Source organism: Procambarus clarkii, chromosome 64 (assembly GCF_040958095.1).
Source record: "Procambarus clarkii isolate CNS0578487 chromosome 64, FALCON_Pclarkii_2.0, whole genome shotgun sequence".
Taxonomy (NCBI): domain Eukaryota; kingdom Metazoa; phylum Arthropoda; class Malacostraca; order Decapoda; family Cambaridae; genus Procambarus; species Procambarus clarkii.
The window spans coordinates 4,758,771-4,779,554 of record NC_091213.1 but is presented as its reverse complement, the minus strand read 5'-3'; the positions used below and the strand labels follow the sequence as shown (position 1 = coordinate 4,779,554).

General features: G+C 43.3%; 1 protein-coding gene across 9 annotated transcripts in view; it reads left to right on the top strand.

The window, feature by feature from the left end:
- Positions 1 to 3,717: 3,717 nt before the first annotated feature.
- The window catches only part of Lpin (phosphatidate phosphatase LPIN), a 62,078-nt gene continuing 45,011 nt past the window's right edge, over positions 3,718 to 20,784 (top strand). For 6 of the 9 annotated variants that reach the window (XR_006774172.2, XR_006774171.2, XR_006774173.2 and 3 more), the window contains exons 1-3: positions 3,726 to 3,825; positions 5,655 to 5,791; positions 8,178 to 8,284. Coding sequence is in view for 3 of the 9 variants with exons in the window: in XM_069309103.1 (XP_069165204.1) it covers positions 5,719 to 5,791; positions 8,178 to 8,284 (180 nt within the window). In the remaining 6 variants the exon portion in view is untranslated. Of the gene's footprint in view, positions 3,826 to 5,654; positions 5,792 to 8,177; positions 8,285 to 20,784 lie in introns of all 9 variants that reach the window. The other 3 variants (XR_011223631.1, XR_006774170.2, XM_069309104.1) reach the window with 1 other exon arrangement.

Here is a 20,784-nt window from a genome sequence, read left to right as displayed (position 1 = left end):
GCACATGAGGTCCACTGGACGGCGCGACTTCTCCACTAGCGCGTCTCATTTTATACGTTACGTTCCACAACGTTCAAATTACAATATACAATGAAAAGTAGAAGCTCGCAACAGAACACGTTTTCTATGCTGCGGTAGCTTTAAGTTAGGTGGGTGGCTTGGGTTGGTAGATTTCTGGATAGGACGCTGTGTTGTGTACGTGGTGACAAATGCCAAGATGGAGTAGTGGCATTTAAATTTGAATTTGAATGGTGGCTAGAGGGTCCACTAGGATGCATGTGCTGGTGCACATGCATCCTAGGGCAGAGTCTGGCATAATACAATGCAGGTGTATACATCTCTTCTTGTACTACATGTATCACCCCCCTGGTGCTCGGGGCGGCGCCCATCATGGCCGGCTCCAAATTACTGGCAAAGGAAACAGTGCCAAGTAACTTCGTGCTATCATCACTCCACAATCTCCCAATACTCCTTACCATCACTCTCAATTATTATTATTATTATTATTATTATTATTATTATTATTATTATAATTATAATTATTATTGCTGTTGTAATGCCGTAATGCTGATCACACAAAAATGAAAAACAATAATAAACATCACACTTACCCTTTCAGGCCAAACATCTTTGATGATTTAGTTTTCACTCATGTGTTGAAACTTTGCACGAAATGTTCTTACAGTGATATAGATTAGTGATGTAAGAGAGACGGGGGGGGGGGGGGGATGGGGGATTTTATCATGGGGGATTTTAACAGGCGGAGTTGGAGTGGGTCCAGGTCCCCCCCTGAAGGCCACCCCAGCACCAGTACTCCCTCCTTCACCAAGTCTGTGGGTGTGAAATGTTTCAAGGCCATAGGCTTGAAACATTAGTTCAAAATCAAAATGAATTTAGGTGTTGACTTTCAAAACATATGTTCAGATGACAGATTTGCATTCTGGGCACAACTCTTGGTTACAGTTGAGGCCAGGGTGCGTGTATGATGTAGGATAACAGCTCTAGCTTGCAGTTTCACTTGATACTTCAATTGACAGCCCTAATGAATCCTAGTCCTAATTAAAAAAAATTATACAAATACTGCACCTACAAATTAACTACTGTATTACTCTGATCCTTTATCACATTCTCTTTATAAATAATTATTTAACAATACTGTTATACTAAAATTTACTTAAATTTTCCTGAGGATCATTAACACACTAATGACCTCGAACAGGACAGGAAGCCGGAGGCTGGTCGAATGTCCTCCCATTTGTCCTGGGGATTTTTCTAACTGGATTTAAAACTTCAACAAATGTTTGGCATTTACGTTTTTTGCGGGTAGGCGGTTCCACGGGTTTATGACACTGAGTGAGAAAAAGCACCTCCTGTTTTCAGTTCTACATTGTGGCTTGTTGAGCTGGAAAACCTTGCTCCTTGTTTGTCTTATATCAGACCTTATATAGAAATTGTCTGACTCAGCATCCTCCAAACTGTTCAGTATTCTAAATTTCGTGAGAGCCGCCCTGTCATGCCTAGTTTGCAGTGTTGCTAGCCCTGTTAGCTCTGGAATGATTTTGTTGCTCGGTGTTGAACTTTATTCAATGTAGCTATATCTTTTTGAAGATGAGGTCTCCATGCTTGGATACAGTAATCCAAATGGGGCGCACCAGAGATTTATATAACTGAACCACTGCCTTCTTCCCCTTAAAGTCAAAGGTACGCTTAATTATTCTCAGGGTATAGTTAGTTTATTTTACTGCCGTTCCCATTTGTTGTGCATCTTTCAGTGAATGATGCATTCTGACTCCAAGGTACTTTTCTTCATCAATCTGTTGCAAGGTAGTGTTGTTAATTTGGTAGTTGTGACGTGGGTTGTTATGCCCCACATGCAAGGTCTTCCATTTATCGACATTAAAAAGCATTTGTCAGTTTTCTGACAATTTGTGGAGTTCATGTACCTCTCTTTATAAGGCTTCAATATCATTATCACTTCCCACTTTACCATCAATCTTAGTGTCATCTGCAAATGTGATGATGTGGTTTGTAATATTTTCATCTATGTCATTGATGAATATGACAAAAAAGGTTGGCCCCAAAATGGACCCCTGAGGCACCCCACTTATTTAGCCCAATCCTTTGTTTTCTGTTTTAACCATTGTTTTATCCATTCCAGTATTCTCCCATTTATTCCATGTGCCTGTAATTTCTCTGTTAGTCTTTCATGTGATACATTATCAAATGCTTGAGCAATGTCCGTGTACACTACATTTACCAGAAGTCCTTTGTCTGAGTAGTCGGTTACCATTTCCAAAAATGTGCGCAGGTTTGTAAGGCAGGATCTATTTTTAACAAACTCATGTTGCGTTAATTTTACAAGATTGTGAGATGGTGAGTGATTCCCTCCTTTAAGATTCTTTCCATGAGCTTGCAGATATGTGATGTCACACTGATCGGACGGTATGTTGTCTGCTGAGCTCTTTTTTTATTTATATATTGATACATATATACAAGAGTTCTTACATTCTTGTACGCGTAGCGTTTCGGGCAAGTCCTATGTTCCCTGGAATACGACCTCCGCGAATAATCGTTCTTACAACGAGGTACCCATTTTAGTGTTGAGTTGAACAGAGGCTACAGTTAAGGATTTGTGCCCAGTAAATCCATACGAACCCAGGACAAAGCGCTCACGGAACACCAGGTGAGCGTCTTACCACTACGCCACGGAGACCGCCTTTCTGCCTTTTTTTAAATAGAGGTGACATTTGCATATTTCCAAACTAGGAGAACTGTCCCTTGGTCCAGAGAGTTTGAGAAAATCTGAAAATGAAAACATGAAAATTTAGTGATAGGCATAGTTCATCTGCCAGTTCCTTTACTATTTTGGATTGAATTCCATCTACACCTGAGGCTTTTGAGTCTTTTAGTTTGTCAATGCTCTCCCTGATTTTGTTGCATGTTATGCTTATACCCTTTAATTCGCTTCAAACAATTTTGTGGGTGATGGGATGTCGTCTAATCTTTCTATCTAGTGTGAGCACTGATGTATAGTAGTCATATTATCCCAATGAATTCCTCCCTAGAGGGTTTATCATTATAAAGAGGTGTGTGTGAATGATGAGGAAAGATACTGGTTTAGTGTGGAATGAGAGGGAAAAGAGTGTCCCACAGCTGGAGGATGAGGAGTACTTCCGTTGTGGCGAGTGCTAAGTACTTGGCTCTATTGCCCGGGCCTCAGCTGGCACTCTTCACCAAATACTTGGTGAAGAGTGCACAATGGCACTGCTTTCATTGTGCACTCAGCAGAATGGCACATTTTTCCTAGCAGAAACAGTGGAATCACGGGAAAATCCAAGGGCGGGCGACGCCGTATATCGATCAATATACGTACTGTACACTCACGCTTCCTGGTTTTGTAAGCATACTCTCATATGAATAGTAATACAACACCCGTATATATGGTGCGTAATACGCCGCTGATCGACAATGCATAATGAATCACATGCACATGACTTTCAAAACAGACTTAATGACAAATCGGGCTTCATATAAGACTGCATACAGTAGAGGCAAAAATCATCTACTGCTGCAGTTTACCCTTGCAAACCATTTAATCCGTGTTGATGATAACGCCGTGAATGGTTAAGAGACACATAAAGTGACGATAAGAGCATGAATGTATGAAATAAATTGGTGTATATATATGTTAGTGGCGGGTAGGGGCAGGTGACGGGTCGGCCACTCACCGAGCACATGGGTGGGAGCGCAGTGCGTCGAGAGCAGTCAGCGTGTGCGTACATACTCGCTGCTCCTCTTCTCACACAGTTCATTATTTTGGTAAATGTGAGCGAAATTGTGATAGTCATTTTGTTTTATGTTGTTAAGGGCACCCTTCTCCTTGACTCGAAAGGGAGAAATACGAGAGTTAATGGGCCATCAGCTGGCAAGGGAGAGTTTGGAATGAGTCTTTGTTTGACAGTGTTGGTGGTGGCCCAGCTGATGTGCAGTTGCCAAGCGCACAACACTCCCTCACTATCATTATTTAGGACAAAAACCCTTCACCACGCTCACAATACTTGTGTTAATGCAAGATATTCCCGTGTAGTTGACACACCATCCAGGAGAACAGGCGTGTAATGTATTAATTGAACCACAGCGAGAGTTGTAGTGAAATGATGAGGTGAATTTTGAAAGCGAGCGTGAAACTGGCTCTGTATTGATTTCTGGTTCTGTGTCCACAAGTTGCGGACAAAGTTAAGGTGTGGTCTTGGTGAATCAGCGAGTGTGTGGTGCAGGAGCAGGCGTAGGAGCGGGCAGAGGCGCAGGACACCTGTAGGAACCACCTGGTGCAGGTGTGCTTGGCAACTCTCCGCCCCCCCTCCACCTCTCCCCCAGCACCCACTACAGCTGTTGCATCATTGGTCATGCTGCCCTCATGCACCCTACTGGCCCTGGGGACTATTGGCGACACTCACACTGGCCCTGGGGACTACTGGCGACACTCACACTGGCCCTGGGGACTATTGGCGACACTCATACTGGCCCTGGGGACTATTGGCGACACTCATACTGGCCCTGGGGACTATTGGCGACACTCATACTGGCCCTGGGGACTATTGGTGACACTCATACTGGCCCTGGGGACTATTGGTGACACTCATACTGGCCCTGGGGACTATTGGCGACACTCACACTGGCCCTGGGGACTACTGGCGACGCTCACACTGGCCCTGGGGACTATTGGCGACACTCACACTGGCCCTGGGGACTACTGGCGACACTCACACTGGCCCTGGGGACTATTGGCGACACTCACACTGGCCCTGGGGACTATTGGCGACACTCACACTGGCCCTGGGGACTACTGGCGACACTCACACTGGCCCTGGGGACTATTGGCGACGCTCACACTGGCCCTGGGGACTACTGGCGACGCTCACACTGGCCCTGGGGACTATTGGCGACGCTCACACTGGCCCTGGGGACTATTGGCGACACTCACACTGGCCCTAGGGACTATTGGCGACGCTCACACTGGCCCTGGGGACTATTGGCGACACTCATACTGGCCCTGGGGACTATTGGCGACACTCACACTGGCCCTGGGGACTATTGGCGACACTCACACTGGCCCTGGGGACTATTGGCGACACTCACACTGGCCCTGGGGACTATTGGCGACGCTCACACTGGCCCTGGGGACTATTGGTGACACTCATACTGGCCCTGGGGACTATTGACGACACTCACACTGGCCCTGGGGACTATTGGCGACACTCACACTGGCCCTGGGGACTATTGGTGACACTCATACTGGCCCTGGTGACTATTGGCGACACTCACACTGGCCCTGGGGACTATTGGCGACACTCACACTGGCCCTGGGGACTATTGGCGATACTCACACTGGCCCTGGGGACTACTGGCGACACTCACACTGGCCCTGGGGACTACTGGCGACACTCACACTGGCCCTGGGGACACACTCATACTGGCCCTGGGGACTAAATATATATATTAAATGTATATTATATATAAAATATATATTATATATATTGTATATATTGTATTATATATATACAGTATATATATAATAACAATAGATGAACTCGTTTGTCTTGGTATTAAATGTTAAATGTGTGAAGTTAACGGATTATCTTGACTGATGACAGCTACACAATTGGCGTGGCCGGGGACTGGCTCCCCTCTGGGTTACCTGTAATAGGATAGAGGAGCATGAACTACATAGGAAAGTTCATATCCAACTTCAAGGATTTCTACAATGAGATCAACGCTGCAACTTTAACAGGTATGATCTCATTATCAATAGTACTCATAAATGATGTGTGGTTCACTTTGATTTACAGATGGATTAAGTGATTCGGATATTTGTAACGCTCTACAATGTTTACATTGGAACTACAGTACTGTATATAAATTAGGATATGTTTCTTAGTATTATGATTAGCCTAAGACAACATACAACCTGTCCTCAGACTTGGCTCATGAACTTCTCCAAGTCTGGACTTACGGTAGTGTGTTAGGCTACATTACCGTATGAAATTGAAACAGTTTTTATTGTATAAATTACTCTAGAATGGTTTTAGTTTAGAACTAAAACCATAAGACATACAGCAATGTAATTGGCCTGACTAGGCTATAAACTTGTGCGTGGATTATTGTTCTACCTCGTTTCATAGTCTACGTTTAGGATCTTTGTATTGGAGAGTAATCCAGGCTCGACTTGTGATAACTAGGTCCAACAGGCTGTTGCTTGGAGGGGCCTCATATCCACTACAACCCGGTTGGTCCGGCATCTCTTGCAAGAATTTGTCTAAGTTCTCTTGGCGACTTTCCTGCATCCTGAAGACATCCACCTTTGTTCCGGCAGTATTTCGAATGCTTGCTGGGATGGCAATGAACAGTCGTGGACCCCTGATGTTCAGACTGCTCTCTGATTGTGAGGAGTAGAGGTGCCTATACTCCTCACTGGTTCTATTTTGCATTTTCTTCCATATCTTTCGCTCCAGTATGTTGTTGTTCTACTGAGCAAATTGTGGCCCCACGTGGCCCCACTCCTGCCTCCCCGAGCCTACATGGCCCCACTCCTGCCTTCCTGAAAATAATAATTTTCATTGCGAGATTAGATTAGGTGTACACCGCTTTCCTACAGCACTAGTGCCATCCCCATGACTAGCTCCCAGCACTTGGGACATCCCCCATCACTCGCCCAGAGTACTTAAACTATCCCCCGGACCAGCCCACAATACTTTCACGCCTATGTTTTATTGCGCGTATTGTCATTATCTCCACCTTTTCCGTAGGCCTGGCTTGGGTTAGGCCTCATTGTTTAATGGTTTAACCCCCATCCGAAGAATGTCTCCCCGACCCCCCCCCCCCCCCATTATTAATGGGTAGGCCTTGGGTAATTATGGTAGTGTGGCTGACTTGCCGATATTAGGCTGTAGTGGTTAAGAACACTCTGCTTTGAGCACTAGTCTGCGGATATTATCTGACTTAATTATTTGACCATTGCTTTAACTCTGGGTAGCCCACTTGTGCCTGAGAGATTGCAAAGTGGGTTGGTTGGTTTGTGAGTGGTGTTGTTTAGTAGGTGAGTGGAGTAATGTTGTTCTTTTATTGCACTCCTCATACCCAGACTGTGAGCGGTAGTGGAAAATGGCTTATACCCATATAATTGGCTCTGGAGCCGAAGCTCAGAATTGATTTAACTAAGCAAGTTACAGCACTGATGAACTAGTTACATAATTTGTTAACACTTAAATAAGTCATATAATATAAATCGTGTCTTCACAGCTGATCAAAGTATAACATCACTGTGGCCTCACGAGACTTTTAACACGAGTGTTTGTTAGGAGAGTCAGTTACGTATAATATTAATTTACATTGATACATCCCATACCCGTGGGCGGCAGTGGAACGGTTAGTCACTTCTTTGTACTATCCACAGTTAACAAACTGGCGATAATTGGTTACAAATTTTGGTAGATCATTTTGAATGAAATGTAAAAATCTTGAACATTTGTGGTAATTATATCCGAATTCTTTAATTTGTTTACACTCCATCACATACTGACGCAGCGTGCGAATAATTTTGCTGACAGTTTACATTTGGTGGTGTGTGCATCGGCAGGATAAATGCTTATCTTATTTGGACGGCAGAGGGTAGTAGCTTCCTGTGCTCCGCACCTGTGAGCACAGGATGGTGGTGGTGTACTACGTGAGTACCTGTCCACCCCCCCCCCCACCCCCATGTGTTCGACCTAGTCTAGCCGCCTGGAGCTAGATTCATCAAAACAGTTATGCAAGTACTTACGAACCTGTACATATTTTCGGAATCTTTGTCTACTTTTTAAACAGTTTGAGCTCACAAGCACATATAGGCTGTTAATAACAATTGAATGGGTACTTTCGATGCTGGTAAACTATTTAATACATGTAAACAACGCCGCCAAAGAATGAGAAACTGTATTGTTTCGTAAGAAGGTGCGTAACTGCTTGTTGAAACCTGGCCCTGGTCCACACCTGTTATACCCACTCCCCCTTGCACCGCGCATTCAACTTAGCTGCATGGTCCACGCAGCTGTGGTAGACCCCCGCGTGTTTTTACAGTCGCCTGTACCTGGGTTAGTATTGTTCATATATTGACTGTTGTGTTTCTTTGTGTGATTCAGGCGCCATCGACGTGGTGGTGGTGCGACAGGAAGATGGCACCTTCCTCAGCTCCCCCTTCCACGTCCGCTTCGGCAAGATGGGCGTCCTCAGGAGCAGGGAGAAAGTGGTAAGTGTTACTGTGAACGTCTCGTAGTTCGTATACACTTTTTGTGGCAATAGTGTGGGTGTTAGGGTACGGTGTGGCAGTATGACGCTCTCCCTCTCGCCCCTGCTGGCTCTTAAAGCTGATCTTTACCTGACCGCTGCCACACCGTCGCCTGTCCCCCACTATCTTAATACACTAGGAGGTCATATGACAACCCTGCACTATTTCTCGATATTCATCCTCGACCACTGAATAGGTTAATTTACTCATGCAGTTTCATTCACTTGGGGCCCTGGGAGACTTGAACTCTGGATTCCACGAGCGTGAGGCAAAAGCTCGAGACCTACTGCAGAATCTTCTTCCATTCGTCTATCTCCCGATCTTTGTCCGTATATATACACACACAAACGTGTCTCCATAATACTAGCAGAATAATAACAGCTGCATATGACATACTGGTTAACATTCGTGTATCTTTAGAAACTTGGACAAAGGGGCTACGCGGGTCCTATTATACAACGAAGGCGAGACCCCCAGCAGGGAACCCTTACTTGAAAAAGGACAAGCAGCAACTGCCCTCGTGCTCACCCACGCCCCCCTGCCCTCACCCACGCCCCCTGCCCTCGTGCACCCACGCCCCCTGCCCTCGTGCACGCCCCCCCTGCCCTCGTGCACCCACGCCCCCTGCCCTCGTGCACGCCCCCTGCCCTCGTGCACGCCTCCTGCCCTCGTGCACGCCCCCCTGCCCTCGTGTACACCCCCCTGCCCTCGTGCACACGACCCCTGCTCACAGGTGTAAAACATGACGTAAAATATAAGGACTAAACCACATACCAGAAGACAAGACGACGACGACGTTTCGGTCCGTCCTGGACCATTATCAAGTCGATTGGACAATCGACTTGAGAATGGTTCAGGACGGACCGAAAGTGGTCGTCTGCTCATCTTGTGGTGTGTGGTTTAGTCTTCAGCCCCGTTATTGTGACTGATCGTCTGCATGACGTAAAGTAATTAATAGCGCACGTGACTAATACCGTAGTATTAAGGTGGCCGCGTCATGTGAAGGTCATGGAAGAGTGTGATCAGAACTTGACCAAAATGTGAGCCACAAGATACCATTGACACAATGAGGAGCCTGTAAGAACACGAGGCTGCACTAATGACTGCCAAGCTCACTTAAGTACATCTACACAATTCATCATTGTAATCATTTCAAGCCATAATTATCACTTACGCTCTTCATCATTATTGAACCTGTCCTACAAAGAACGTCGCATTTCGTTCGTATGCGTTACATAAAGCTTAAAAACTGCCGTACTAAGAAATGGAAGCGGCTGGCGAAAGTGACGTACTGTCCCGTTTTCTGTTTTGGGTCCTCTGGTAGGTTAGGAGAGACCACTTTAAACTGACCGTTTTCCTGACGCTGGGAAACCTTAGGAGGACGGGCTGCATTATTAAATAAGAACGACTCAAAGGTGAAAGGTTGTGCCACCGTGGTGAATGGTGGTGGTGGTGCCACCGTGGTGAAGGGTGGTATGACCCAATGTTATCTGTGGACCAAGGATGGGGGGCGGGGTGGACCATAGTTATGGAACAAAAGGCTATCGTTGCATGCATTATTTTCCTGTCTGGTAGTTGACGGGAGAACTCATCTGTGTGAGCAGTGCAAGTGGCAGTGTTTCCCGACGTACGATAACGCACCTCGTCCTCCTAAGGTTCCTCAACGTCAAGAAACTGTCGTGCTAAAGTCCCCTTATGCTAGCATACTAGAATAGAGGCAGCATGCCGTGGTTACCTTGCCAGTATTTCGGGACTTAGCGTCCCCCGCGGCCCGGTCCTCGACTAGTCCTGGTTGTGGTGGACTGGTGGTACCGGACCAGCCTGAACGGTACGTACCGGACCAGCCTGAACGGTACGTACCGGACCAGCCTGAACGGTACGTACCGGACCAGCCTGAACGGTACGTACCGGACCAGCCTGAACGGTACGTACCGGACCAGCCTGAACGGTACGTACCGGACCAGCCTGAACGGTACGTACCGGACCAGCCTGAACGGTACGTACCGGACCAGCCTGAACGGTACGTACCGGACCAGCCTGAACGGTACGTACCGGACCAGCCTGAACGGTACGTACCGGACCAGCCTGAACGGTACGTACCGGACCAGCCTGAACGGTACGTACCGGACCAGCCTGAACGGTACGTACCGGACCAGCCTGAACGGTACGTACCGGACCAGCCTGAACGGTACGTACCGGACCAGCCTGAACGGTACGTACCGACAGTGATGGGGAGGCAGCGGGAGGAGCCCGCGTGTGATCCCAAGCGCAGTACACTGCTAATGTGCCAAGTTTGTTCAATAAATCCCTGAACTATATGTTTAACTGATCTCTAACCCTGTCTATGGAGGACAGAAGAAAATGTATATATGCTGGTTAGCATTGTAAATGTGTGGCCACGTTTGTGGTAGAAAATAATAATAATAAAAAAAATGTGCCAAGTCCAAATGATAACAATTATCTCTGGAAATGTTGGTTTATATCTTTGAACAATGTTCAAAGTTCAATTGAGTTGAGCATGGTGGAGATAGTATGAGAACACAGCTGGAACTATGTATACACACAGCTGTACACCATGGGCTATCATTGGTGATGTACACGAGTAAAGGCAACTATAATAATAATAATAATAATAATAATAATAATAATATTTTATTTAGGAAAAGTACATACATAGATGCAGAGTTACAAACATTCTGATTACAGTATTTATTATTTAACTATATGCAATGACCTAACACTAACTTTGTAAGATGATTTACAGGGGGGGGGGGGGGGTGTTTCCCTCTGTACTCACCTAATTGTGCTTGCGGGGGTTGAGCTTTGGCTCTTTGGTCCCGCCTCTCAACTGTCAATCAACTGGTGTATAGATTCCTGAGCCTACTGGGCTCTATCATATCTACATTTGAAACTGTGTATGGAGTCAGCCTCCACCACATCACTTTCTAGTGCATTCCATTTATTAACTACTCTGACACTGAAAAATTTTTTTCTAGCGTCTCTGTGGCTCATCTGGGTACTAAGTTTCCACCTGTGTCCTCTGTGTTTGAACTGGTTACATAACATTGTTGTGGGGACGAAGCCTCGCTTGTTCCTCCCAACGTCGTGTGAGCACTTGTAACTTGTACTGTGTTAACCTTATCTTAAAACATATTATGTAATATATATATATATATATATATATATATATATATATATATATATATATATATATATATATATATATATATATATATATATATAAAATATTAAGTGGACGGTAAAACATTGTTGAATGTACGCTTGTGAAGACATGACGTCATACCCCGGCGAAAGTTCTCTCTCTCTCTCTCTGCCTACCGCCATTGTTTCACTTGTACGTCATTGGATCAATGGTAGTACTTGATACTGCATTCACCCTCACTTGTCCATAGCTGGGGTGACGGTGGGTGATGAGCGAGGAGGCGTGGTGGTGTGAGCTAGGGGGCGTGGCGAGCAGTACGCCCGGGGAGGAGTGTAGCCTATATTAGCGAGTGCAGCCAGGACGGAGACTGAGAACGCACTGGAACGTTCACAGACGTACGTACGTGTGTGTGTGTGTGTGTGTGTGTGTGTGTGTGTGTGTGTGTGTGTGTGTGTGTGTGTGTGTGTGTGTGTGTGTGTGTGTGTGTGTGTGTGTGTGTGTGTGCGCGCGCGCGCGCGCGTGTGCTCACCTAGTTGTGTTTGCGGGGGTTGAGCTCTGGCTCTTTGGTCCCGCCTCTCAACCGTCAATCAACAGGTGTACAGATTCCTGAGCCTATTGGGCTCTTATCATATCTACACTTGAAACTGTGTATGGAGTCAGCCTCCACCACATCACTCCCTAATGCATTCCATTTGTCAACCACTCTGACACTAAAAAAGTTCTTTCTAATATTTCTGTGGGTCATTTGGGCACTCGGTTTCCACCTGTGTGTGTGTGTGTGTGTGTGTGAGGAATACCCTAACACCCAATGTTACCACATTCTCTCAAGCAAATTAACATTAATTTAAAATTCAAAATCTGTCCATCAACTTGTAGCCAAGACGGCGTTTGGAATTTCCGTTATCTGGGACAGGCTTCCTGTACTTGGGCTTATCGACGTTCCCTTAGGCCCTAAATCAACTTCTGACTTATCCCCAGCACGCAGCCCGCAACACTTGCCTAACTATTATTATAATACTAGCGGAACATGAGAATCGGTTTTGAAGTAAATGTGCCCAACCGTTTCTGACCGGCTAGGGGATTTAACGCCCACATCTAAGTCCCAAGGTTGTGAGCCGAGGACGTAGACCATTGTGCTACAGGTTTACAAGATTACAACCCATCCTGAAATGATAGTACTTAGAATAACTATTTGGTCGAAAGTACCAATATGTAGTGAAGGACCACTACTAAACCACTTTTTGTACTATTAATTTTATAGTACAAAAATATATAAAATAAGAACTCCAGGAAAAAATAAAGCTGAAAATCAAACTTTAAATATTCCTAGGCCTAGTATAGCACATATATGTGTACTATGTGAGAACTAAAATAGCGTGTATTAGCCCTAGGATTGCTAGGAGAGGTTAAGTTAGGTCTTGTATTTATGTTGCTGTTAAAAAAACAAACCAAAGTTTCCTGGGGAAACGTCCAGATTCAGTAATACAAAAAAAAGTCAACTTCCTGGTGGTCCATCACTACATATTGGTACCTTCAGGCAAATCGTAACTATAAGTACTTCCATTTTAGGAGGCTGGGATGTTGACACCTGTATCTTCCTTGGATGTAGCGGTGACCGCGTGTTGCGGCTGATGCTTGTACGGTATGCAGGGTACCAGAGCAACCCAGCCTCCTAAAATGGTAATGCTTATTGATGACCAGACCACACACTAGAAGGTGAAAGGACGACGACGTTTTGGTCCGCCCTGGACCATTCTCAAGTCGATTGTGGACCATTCACAGTCGACTTGAGGTCCAGGACGGACCGAAACGTCGTCGTCCCTTCACCTTCTAGTGTGTGGTCTGGTCAACATACTTTAGCCACGTTATTGTGACTCATCGCCTGCATATGGTAGTGCTTATAGCAACCATTTTGTCAAACGTACAAAAATGGACTGTTGAACCCCCAAAAGTTCGTTTTTTATTTAATTCGCCCAAATGCAGCTCATCCTCCTGTTAGTGCTTAGAGTAAAGATGAGGACCATTGTACGTATATGACGTAATGGACAATTAGAATGTAGAAATCGTTACTGTTGAATTTTGACAAATCGGAAAAGGTTTTGCATTTATGTTGCCAAGACAACCTAACTTATCCTTCCCAGACCTCTTGGGAAGGATAGGTTAGGTTGTGGCGTGTGTGGTCTTCCCAGACCTTCGCCAGACCACACGCCATCTGAGGCCTAATATAGTACATATATATGCTACACCAGGCCTAGGAATATTTTTTTTTAGTTCGGACAATAAAGTGAATAGTACCAAATTCTACTATCTAATTGCCATTTACGTCAATGTTTGTACTATACTGAACATAGTTAACAAATCGTACTATCTAACCAAGAGGATGGGTTGCCAAATGCCAACATGCTAAACACACACACGCTTCACACATTCTCTAGTGCTGTTTATATATACAAAACCTTGTTCCAAAATGCCAATCCTGTGGTGAAACTCTTCCTTGGTACATGTAACAGAGCCCATGAGCACCACACCAGAAATAAGTATCTCTTTGATTTTACCAAGTCAAACTGAATCTGTGAAAGAACTCCATGCAAATCAAAGGGCCCAGTCGCTCCTCTAATAAATTAAAAAAAAAAATGCCTAATCTGTTCTTCATATACAAGTAAAACCATAAAGTACCTAATTACATCCTCATAATTTCCTACGTTGTGCTTCAAACTCGCAGAATATCTTGTGGTACCCGCCTCCCCAATATTTAGTACCTAAGACAGGCATCTTCATCAGCATAATCATCCCCTTCAATTTTTCTTGTTGTTATTGTGTTGAAATCAAATTTTGCTGCAATGTACTAATTATTAATCTTACCTTATCTGGTAGATTAAGGACCTGCCCGAAACGCTATGCGTGGTTATCTTGAGGTTATCCTGAGATGATTTCAGGGCTTAGCGCCCCCGCGGCCCGGTCCTCGACCAGGCCTCCTTTTTGTTACACATTCCCAGGAAGCAGCCCGTAGCAGCTGTCTAACTCCCAGGTACCTATTTACTGCTAAATAGGGTTTCAGTCCTATTTGGTAGTGGCTTTAGCCCTGTTTGGAACTGGGCTTTGGTAGTGGTAGTGGCTTTGCAAGAATGTAAGAACACCAATGTTATGTACCCGAGTTTACCCGAGGGTCACTGTAACACGGGTTCGGGTTCCTCTCTCTACTTCCTTCTTTCTTTGCCCTCTACCCGTATTCTTACTTTTATTTCTAAACCAAGGGACTCCAAAACTTTTAACAAAGCCAACTCCACGCCACGTGGTCCTAAGACGATTGACCGACTTAGGATTCTACACCCAGTATGACGTGACCTAAGCTCTGAACAAAACCCTAGAGTCACCTCTGCTGCCACCACCAGACCAGTAATACAAGAGCAATGATCGAGGTCTGGATCGATCACGCTAATTAATCAACCTAGGAGCTTGATCCCCACTATAAACGATGACCTTGAGTGTGGAATAAATTACACGGTAATGATAATTCCGATTCGATGTTAGAATCGGCGCCCAATGCAACTCTGCCTCGTGTGGACCACGTGACCAGGACAAGTATACACATAAAACACATGGAAACAATAAAATGCAAATTAATAACAAATTTAATTTATTAAAAGAAAACTAAAACAAAATCTAAATATGTTCACTCCCTATCACTTTAACACTCCCTACTTGACCTGAGTGGCAAATGAGACTATTTCTATACTTAACAATAGCAACTATACCTTGGGCTACCAGCTAGATGTCTTGGCTGGTCTAGGGGAGAGGTAAGATGTTTGACCTCTCCTAGCTGCTTCCGTGACCACACTGATCTGTCTTCGTCTGATCTCGCCCAGACTAGAACATTGTATTGTTCCGCATCGCTTACCCAGTTACTTTAGCAAGGTTAAGTTATAACAATTAAACTCTGTTTGTACTGAATTGATCCAGACTGGTTGAATTATTTTACTGAATTAAATTACAAACATCTAACGGCAGAGCTGTTCCCGATCACAAAAATGGTTATTAAAACTTTGAGAAATATTAGACATGTCAACCCTGCTGACCTATGACCGCCGGTCACTCCGCCTTAAAAGTTAGATCCGATTCGTGACGTCACTGATGGTGACTTAACTCAATAATTAGAATACTCTTGATATTGTATCCAGTACTATTATACAATACAATTTTAATAAAAATGAATAAAGGCTAATTTTCTCTAAATTACTGAATACTATAGGATGATTCATTATACGCAGATATGAACAAAGCGTTGGTTATTTCCACCGCGAATTCCCCTGGGGGTCAGGTCACCATGCGGCTCAGCTTCCCATTCTCTTTTGTCGATAAACCACTCTGGATAATTCTTACAACAGCCTAGTTTGTTACAACCCCCCCGCACAAGCACTTAGTAAACCTTGTTAATTTGTTAAAATTCACGAGGTTTAGTATCCAAACCCACAATTCAACTCATGCCACAAACAAAAGCTAACCTAACTAATAAAATTTGACAAATAATAGTCCATCATAATAATAAACATGTTCATATTTCATAAATTTCTCAGCCGTCAACTGACAGCAATCCTCTAATATCAGGAAACATACATCCTATCCTTACTGACATAGCTAAATAACATGGCCCTACTCTACCATCAAAGACTAGCTATTAAACTCCCTTGGCTCTTCACTAGCCAAGCCCATGTGTCCTCTAGAGCCGGCCACACCGTGCTCAAACAAACATTAAAGTTATAAGTTCAGACTGAACTTTCAGTCATCCGGGAGCGTACTACGGAACTATCAAGTTCACATCCGTGTACTAACCACTCCCCATCAATGTCAACCTTGACATGTTAAGGAACACACCTAATGTTTATTACATGTATCTAAAAATATAAAAAAAAATTCCTATACTATATCACAGGTTTCAGCTGACTGTACAGCCAAGTGTTCTCACTCACTAGAAGTGTCAATGTTTATATTGGTCCGCCTCTCCTGTGTTCAAACATTCTGAAAAAAATAGCACAACATAATTTTCCATAACCGTTTGTTCTGGGCTGGGACAATTACACAGGGGCTTCGATTTTGATTACTGACCAATTTATAGAGTAAAATTCATATATTATAACAGAATTATTATTTTAAATCTGTTTTTCAACATTTAAAAAATATTGTGATTCTAACTCTGTTTTTCAACATTTAAACAAAAGTGTCCAGATGTTCTTTACACAGATGTTCAGAGCCAACTTTGTTGTTTTGTATCAATTGTTCATATTGAGTAATCGAAAAAAAAAAAATCGATGCTGCTGGATGCTGAATGTAGTCGCTGACGATGACGGTGTCGATCTTGCTTCTTCTCATGTGTAGACATCAATACCTGGACCTAGATTCAGGAAGCTCTGTGTATTTCTTCGTAAGTGGGTTTGCTACGAAGGTTCCTAAGTGCGCCCTAAGAAGATGCTTAGGTGCTATTCAATAAGGTATACTTAGGAAGAAAAATTGTTGGTTCACCTGCGTGCCGATAGAGGTCACTACTGTGTTTCGTTTGGCCAATCAGAGAGCAGCAACATTCTTCATATTGAAGATTTAGCGCTGGCTTATCGCAGCTCTACTGCCTCCTATTTACGTCGAATTTTCTTATAAAATTAGTATATTTCGAAGTAAAACAATGTTTTTTCAACTTCTACAGCCAGCACCGACATTGTAGTAAACAAATATGTTACATTTGTTGTTTACCTACGTAATTCTAAGAGATACTGTGTAGCTGTCCTTGTTGCTCGGAAGATGCGCTGACAATTATTGTATATATTTACTGAATTTACCCAAGGGCCACTAACTATCTAGTGACCTCGAAGAGGACAGAAAGCCGGCGGCTTGTTGAAGGGCCCGCCAATTGTCTTAATTATATTTTTTAGCTGGAATTTGGCATTTACGGCTTCAGCGGGTAGGCGGTTCCATGGGTTTATAGCCCTCTTGGTGGAAAAAACATCTGTTTTCAGTCCTACTTGAGAGAACATACTCTCCAACACTATATCTGTGATTGTCCTGTTATCAGTGACTTCATACCAAATGGTATGAGGTATTTTGAGCTCTGTAATTACTTCATACACTCAGGAATATTGGAAGATATTCTTGTGCTGCACCCAGATTTTGCCAGTGGAGGCTAATAGATCAGCATTAAGTATTTTGTTCTCTCCTAATTCCATGTATGACTGGCCATCCTGTGAGGTGAGCTTGTAGCTGGTTTTTGATCTACACTGTGTGGTCCTTTAGACAGAATAGGGAAGCAGCACATTGCTGTGTATACCTAAACATGTTTAAAAATACATTGTTTGAGAGGAGTTTTGTAGAAACTGGTAAGAGTAATTATAATATAATGTTTCCATGATTCAGTGCTTACCTCTTGTGAAAATTGCTTAGAGTTGTTTAGTCAGAGTTGATTTGTTTTTTGTATTGAGGCTGGTATTTTCTAAATTGATTCCATGTACAGTATGTCTAACCATCCTGTGAGATGGGAGTATTAGATAAACTTATAGCTAGTTTTTTATCTACACTGTGTAATATTCCATATAGAATAGGGTAGCAGCACATTGCTGTGTATACCTAATCTTCTTAATAAAAAAAATCAGTAATAAAGATTTTAAATTATAGTTTGTATTATTACAAATACAGTACTGTATTATCCTTATTAAATCATGTTGACCATGGATCATTAAGATCTCATGTTGATATGTAATACAAGTCATATTTCTTTTGAACTGCTAATCCATGCTAATCATTCATTAAATTGTGTATTATGTCTCAATTTTTCACTTCCTTGGATATACTGTACAGTACAAAAAGATAGGATAAAAATAAACCAGTAATATTTCTTTCATTATATTTTTCATTTAAATAACTGCATCAATATTTTTACAGCTGACAGGATTTGTTTTACCATACAGGTGCATTATTTGTTAAAAAAAATTTGGTTTATTGTTACACACAATGGTGCTACATAGCCTTCCCAGCTTGGTGCCTTCTTTTAATACTTACTGATTAAAAAATAAATAATAAATACATTTTATTCAGGAAAAGTACATACAGTTGATTTACAAACATAATGTTGGATTTATAGACAGAGCTAGTACATACAATACCTAAAGCCACTAATACTCATAGCATTTCGGGCAAGGTGTGGGGGGAAAAAAACACAGACTAAAACTTAATAGCAATCGAGATTAGGTATAAATTGTGTTGAAAGAAGGAATAAAAAATACAAAAAGGGGGGTTAGCATAGCATAACTCAGCAATTGCACATGTTGGTGAACAGCGTTGTTTAAAAAATAGCAAGACATGGGTTGACATTTAGGAGGTAAGTTAGGTTACATGGAGTTAATTAGGCAGTACTTGGTTTAACTCTTAAACTGGTTGAGAGAGGTACAGCCTTTGACATGATTCGTGAGGTCATTCCACATTCTGGGTCCCTTGATTTGTAGAGCACTTCTAGTTTGGTTACACACAGCCAAATTGAGTAACAGGAAGAGGTCTTGGACACAAATTTGTTCCATGCTAAATGTAGAGGAATCAGCTGAGTATTCCTCAAATAAAATAAGTTGCCTCAGCTTATAAGGTAAATAAAATAAGCATTTCTCAAATAAGTAGCTGCCTCACCTCACTGCCTTACTGCTACATAGCCTTCCCGGCATGGTGCCTTCTTTTGATAATTACTTGTTCCACACCCAAATTGTATAACAGGAAGAGGTTTTGGACCCCTACTTCCCTCTCTCTTTTTTAATAATCTACAGTATATAGTCATAATTATAGCTTTAAATATTCAATGAATAAAGTTTGTGACATTTTTACCCTTCTCCTTACCTAACATCATTTGTGCAGCATATTTTTATTTTATGTCTCACCCAGATTTAATTTCAAAATAAAACCAAACTAAATAAATTAGAAATGGGTATGTATAGCTAAGGTACACCCTTACTACTAGGTGAACAGGGGCATTTGGTGATAGTAAATGATCCCATCAGGCAGGGCTCATCACCTTCTCTCATATTTCATGTTCACCAGTGTTTATTTACTTAATAACTACTGGTATAATATCTTGCTATTATAAAACTAATTCTACTATCATCAAACACATATTTACTTCAAGTTTCAAGCAGAGAATGCATATATAACTAACACGAAGGATTCCTCTTCACTAGATTCACCAGCTATAATGTTTTGGTCATGTTCCAATATCATAAATCGATCCCAGTATTATGTAGTAGAGAAAAAATGACTTATATCCAGTTTACGTAAAGCTACGAGTGGTCGAAACCACACTTAAATCCCGGAATGAACTTACGAAGGTTTTTCCACTTAGGGTACCTACTTGAATACGGACCTAGCCGCCACGAAGGCGCTAAGAAGGAATTCGCTCTTAGCTAAGAGGAAAAACCTTCGTAAGTACCTTCCTGAATCCGGCCCCTGGTCCTCTTGTACTCCCATCCGGTACTACTGAATGACGACAGAGTGTAGTAGAGCTGAGTGCCAAGTGACAGCTGTAGAATACTGTTACTTCGGCCATTAATCTTGCTCTCGACAGTCCACACGCATTCATATCAATCACAGTTCACACGGCAGTCTTGATGTTAAACTTGTCGCAGATGACCACAGCAGAGCAGGACTGGATGTACCAACGGTGTCTCTTAGCAGTAGTGGTATCAGAAGGTCGTAGAGGCGGGTTGCTTGTTTGCAGAACAGGTGAATCTCGTCTTCCATCATTGCTCACGTCATCTCAGGCGTTTCTTGATGTCACCAGGTTACTAGGCCGTAAACACCAACTGTGTATACCCTCGTACCGCCGACTTTAGGCCAAAGGAGACAATTTTGCGACCTTCTATTGGCGAGTCCCGGTACTCTGTAGGGAAACCGTGCCTTCCACCTGTGACCGCCTTACTTCCGCTTTCTTGTTACTTCAGATGACGTAATCATTAATCTTCCGGCGAAATTCTTGAGTACTGCTACGTGCTTTCCATTTCGTGACCTCTCCTCCAACACTGCTGGAATGGCTGCAGTCTTGATGACGCAGCAGGTGGGTAGTGGTGATCTCGAGACAGCTACCCCGGCGTTGTATGGCACCTCCGGTGACTGCTATAATGTGGACAGCTCGCTGGCCCTGACAACCTCGTTAGTGACGTGAGGCGTCGGCCGGGTGACCCTTGGACAGTCACTCATCCCCAAAGTAACTGATGTATGGGTTACTGGGTCTAGTGGGGGGAGGGCTTTGTGTAACGTGCCTCCCCCCTCGGTCTTTACA